Below are 4,237 nucleotides of genomic sequence, written 5' to 3' on the forward strand. Positions count from 1 at the left end.
TCAATGTTCTTTGTTTGGATGTGTGTGTGTGTGTGTGTGTGTGTGTGTGTGTGTGTGTGTGTGTGTATGTACAGGCCCTGTTTGCGCCGGTGTGGTTGGACTGAAAATGCCTCGGTATTGTCTCTTTGGAGACACGGTCAACACATCCTCTCGCATGGAATCCACTGGCGAAGGTAACACCGAATACTCAAATTTGAACTACAGGATAGGACTCATTTCCATTTTTTTACCAAAGTCATTGTCTCACTTTATTCTCAGTCCCATCCTCTGTGCTGTGAGCTCCACCTCTCCACACTGAGCAATCAGCACATCATTATGCACTGAGGTGGCTCTTTCCATTTTTATCCCTGTGCAGTAACATAAGAGAATGGAATAGAATTCAGCTGACTGTGGCTACTAGAGAAATGAGAATGACAGTAGCAAGTATAGATGGCACAAGGTAACTAATACCCTCCACCCAGGGAAAGATCCAGCCTCATTCAATATGGATCAAAGGCAGTATAATTGCCACGGATGGAAGAGGAAAGGTCTGGGTGAGGCTGGAATCAAATTAGGGATCACCTAATTAATGCATCTGCATAACATAGACACCGCATCACGCTCCACATGGACTGTGTGCTCTGCGTTGGACAGCTTCAGTTAAAAGAGTGATATTCACACCTGGCATCAAAGGTGACTCTACTGTTTGCGTGTTGACATCAGCAATGTGTGACTTCTCATGCTATGACTAACTGACTAATTACTGACTCTCTCTCTTTCTCTCTCAATCTCTTACCTCTCCTGTACTCTCTCTCTCTCTCTCATTCTCTCTCTTCCTTCCTCTCTCCACCTTTTAGCCTTGAGAATCCATTTGTCAGAGGCAACACACAATGTGCTGCTGGAGTTCAACTGTTTCCAGCTGGAGCTGAGAGGAGATGTGGAGATGAAAGGCAAGGGGAAGATGAGGACCTACTGGCTACTGGGGGAGAGCACAAGTGACAGTGACTAAACGCTTTCTGCGGCCTGTGACAGAATGGACAAACGGGTTGAGGATGGGGGGTCACTGTTGGCCACGACACAAAAGAAACTCTAGAAGTACGCATACTCTTGAATCGCACCCCTCACCACCACCACCACCACCAAAAAAATAAAAAATACACTTTCTATTATCACTTGTCCCAATTGTGTGGATTTGGCCTTTTGTTGCTTTGTAAATGTTTCAGTGTTTTTCACACCACTCATATATGGTTCTGCAAGAATGAAGAATTCAGTCCGGTGGTGGCAGTGTCTCTCTTCGTCTTGTTAATGGTTAATGATATAGCATTGCCATCTAGTGGTCCTGTAATGTAATCCGGCTGGCGTGGCACATTGGAAAATATTCAAGCACTTCAAAGAACAAACAACTGAGCCTTATTTGGTATAAAATGTTGAATACACTGTGTGTGTGTGTGTGTGCGTGTGTGTGTGTGTGAGTGAGAGAGAGAGAGAGAGAGAGAGAATGTGTGCATAACTATGTTGGTACTCCTACAACACTTTAAGTAAATCTCACTAAAGAATAACTGCATAGAAGCAGAAGACCATTAGCTCACTTACACTAAATATCATTATTCACCGGAAATGTGCTCAAAATGACAGCTATGTATAAATATCTTGCCAAGATGTGATTCTTTGTAGTTGTATCAATGTATATCTTTTATGTCACACAACCTGGCAATAAGTTGGACACTTGTTGATGGTACTCCAGTTTTTGCCGGTGCCAGTATGGTTAGCCACCTGTCTTGGAGCTCAACCGATTCAGTGTTTCATTGACCTATGGGAGAAATGGATCGAGTACTTTGCCACAACAATATAGTATATCAGCAAGACTGTCAGCGATGACCTGAAAACAATGAACTCTAGTTTTGGTCATTGCTCAGAAATCACCGATGAAAGGACACTGCTTCAGCTGACATTCAAAAGGTTTATATGGATGAAGCTACTCTCTTATCATCGTGAAACACTGAGATTGTCTGTAGTAATGGATTCTTTGGCAATAGATTTACAGGAAGAATGTCTTCTAGGGGATTATGTATTTTATGTTCCATACATGTGCCATATGGTGGTTTAAAGACTATGTTACTTTTGATGTGATTTGTTGTTCATTGTTTAAATAGTTCATTGTAACTTACATAATAATGTAGCTTCCCAAGATCCGTTACCCTGTTTTCCTGTCTGTGTTGTTTGTTTTTTTAAGAATTAAAAGATCAAATGCCTGAAGTGTTTTCTCTGGAGGGTAATCCAGGTTGTGCCATTGAGACGTATGGTCTTTGCCATTCTTTCCAAAATCATTTATTTGCTGTAATGTGCATTCATGGTCTACATTAACATGTGTACATTAAACAATTTACTGCATACAATTATGGACAGCATCGCTACAGAAAATATGTTTTATTATTCATGTATTCATCACATTGCTTTTCAGACAAACTAAAGACGGATGGGTAGCAAAGACTATTAGACATTCCAGTTGTCACGAAACACAATCTGCCAAACAGACATTTGTCAGTAAAGTCACTGGCTGGGCTGAAACCTCTGATGTTCAGGACATCAGACAAAAGCAGCATAATGGTTCAAGTATTAGATATTTTATCTCATCAGCTAATTTATGATCTCTGTTACAGCAGAAGTTTTCATTGATGTCTGTCTGTAGACCTACTTCCCTACAAAGTGGGCACCTATGGGGCATCACCACGGAAAGTGGTGTAGCCTATGGAGACAAAGATGCTATAGAGTGCCAAGTCAAGTTGGTTAAATGACCTTATGGAACAATTTAGTTTAAAATGCATTACGACTCATGGGAACGATAACAAGGTTCCCATCTTGTTCACTGAATGTCTCTTGGAGTCCCCAAAATGCGAACTTCTCATTTGGAGCGCTGTCCGGGAGTCAATGCCCTGACCGATGCCAAGCGCTTTTTGAGTATATGCGTTAACCGTCCTTTAGTGCAAGGTGGGACAGGTGAGGGGTGGCAGGAGTCCGCGAGGCAAAACTTTTCTGCCTGACCGATCGCGCAACGGAGACCATTGGCAGTACCACAGGACAACGAACGTGCAGGAGTTTTCACTTCATGTGGAATGTTTCCTATATCGGTTAGGGAGTAAGACTGGCGTCTTAACGTTGGATGCCCAGAATGTTGTAGGCCTTTGCCCTCAGTGGCGCACACACTGTGTGCATGGCCCTCGAAGAATAACGACTCTCTTCTTGGAACGCAGGGGCTCTCTCCTAGCGCGAGAAATCCATAAGGAGTTGTGATTTTTGTCAAGTGAGGAAGAGACATCGCTGCTCTGGTGGTCGGGTCAGCTGAAATGTCATTAGAAAACTGTGACAAAAAGAACTCCACACCAGCATTTGACTTAACATGCCTGTCTCTGACAGACGACAACGTTAACCACGGCATTGTGTGCCGTCGCAAGGTCCCAAAATCAGTGTCCTCCCGGTCACTCGGATTTTGAAGTCCCCGACGGCGTGATTGGCAGAGTGGTGGAATTGTAAATTTCGGAACACTGTCGGGTGTCACCACCATGTCGCGCAATGAAAGATGTTTCATTGCAAACACCTGTGTGTCAAGATAGTTGATATGACGGATACAGTTGTCTTGGCAGAGTTTCTTGGTGGACGGAATTTCTTTCCCCATTTTCAAAAGTGGTTTATGTGCAGATGAGGTTATTAAAGAAATTTAACTTGGAGTTTTGTAATTGCCCTTTGTGCTGTCCATCTGCGCCTCTCCTGTTGGCATAACTGACTCTGTCGCTCTCTTCATTGCAGCAAGCTGCTTCACCCTAGGTAGCCAGCCTACTTTGGCTCAATGAATTGGGGACATGATTATATATCCTGGACCTGCTACCCGTTGTCGTGTCATCAGGACCAGCCTAACTCCGCCCAGTCTATCTGTGTGAAAGTCTTGCAGTAATTGACCATCATATTGGCTAGGCCTACATAGGCTACGATTAACTTAATATGGTTAAATTCCAGTTTACCCTGAATAGCCTAATTATAGGCCTAAATCATACAAATAGCATATCATCTAGACAAATGTTTTAAACGTATTCATTTAGGCCTAAGTATGGTTAGTTATTTATGTTATGTGTAACTACTAAATATTTGGAAGATAATATTGTTTGCATTGGTTTAACTTTTCCCTCGCTGACGTTTTTTGGATCCGAAGGCACATAGATGTGGAACATAATATATGGCTACAGATGTAATAGGGAAGAATATG

The 4,237-nt window shown here is 42.6% G+C and overlaps 1 protein-coding gene across 1 annotated transcript in view; it reads left to right on the forward strand.

The window, feature by feature from the left end:
• npr1b (natriuretic peptide receptor 1b) overlaps positions 1–2,231 on the forward strand; it is a 62,733-nt gene extending 60,502 nt beyond the window's left edge. The window contains exons 22-23 of the mRNA XM_048260417.1: positions 75–173; positions 837–2,231. Of these exons, the coding sequence (XP_048116374.1) occupies positions 75–173; positions 837–988 (251 nt within the window). The 3' untranslated portion in view covers positions 989–2,231. The remainder of the gene's footprint in view (positions 1–74; positions 174–836) is intronic.
• Positions 2,232–4,237: the final 2,006 nt, after the last annotated feature.

The sequence above is a fragment of the Alosa alosa genome, chromosome 13, assembly GCF_017589495.1.
Source record: "Alosa alosa isolate M-15738 ecotype Scorff River chromosome 13, AALO_Geno_1.1, whole genome shotgun sequence".
Taxonomy (NCBI): Eukaryota; Metazoa; Chordata; class Actinopteri; order Clupeiformes; family Clupeidae; genus Alosa; species Alosa alosa.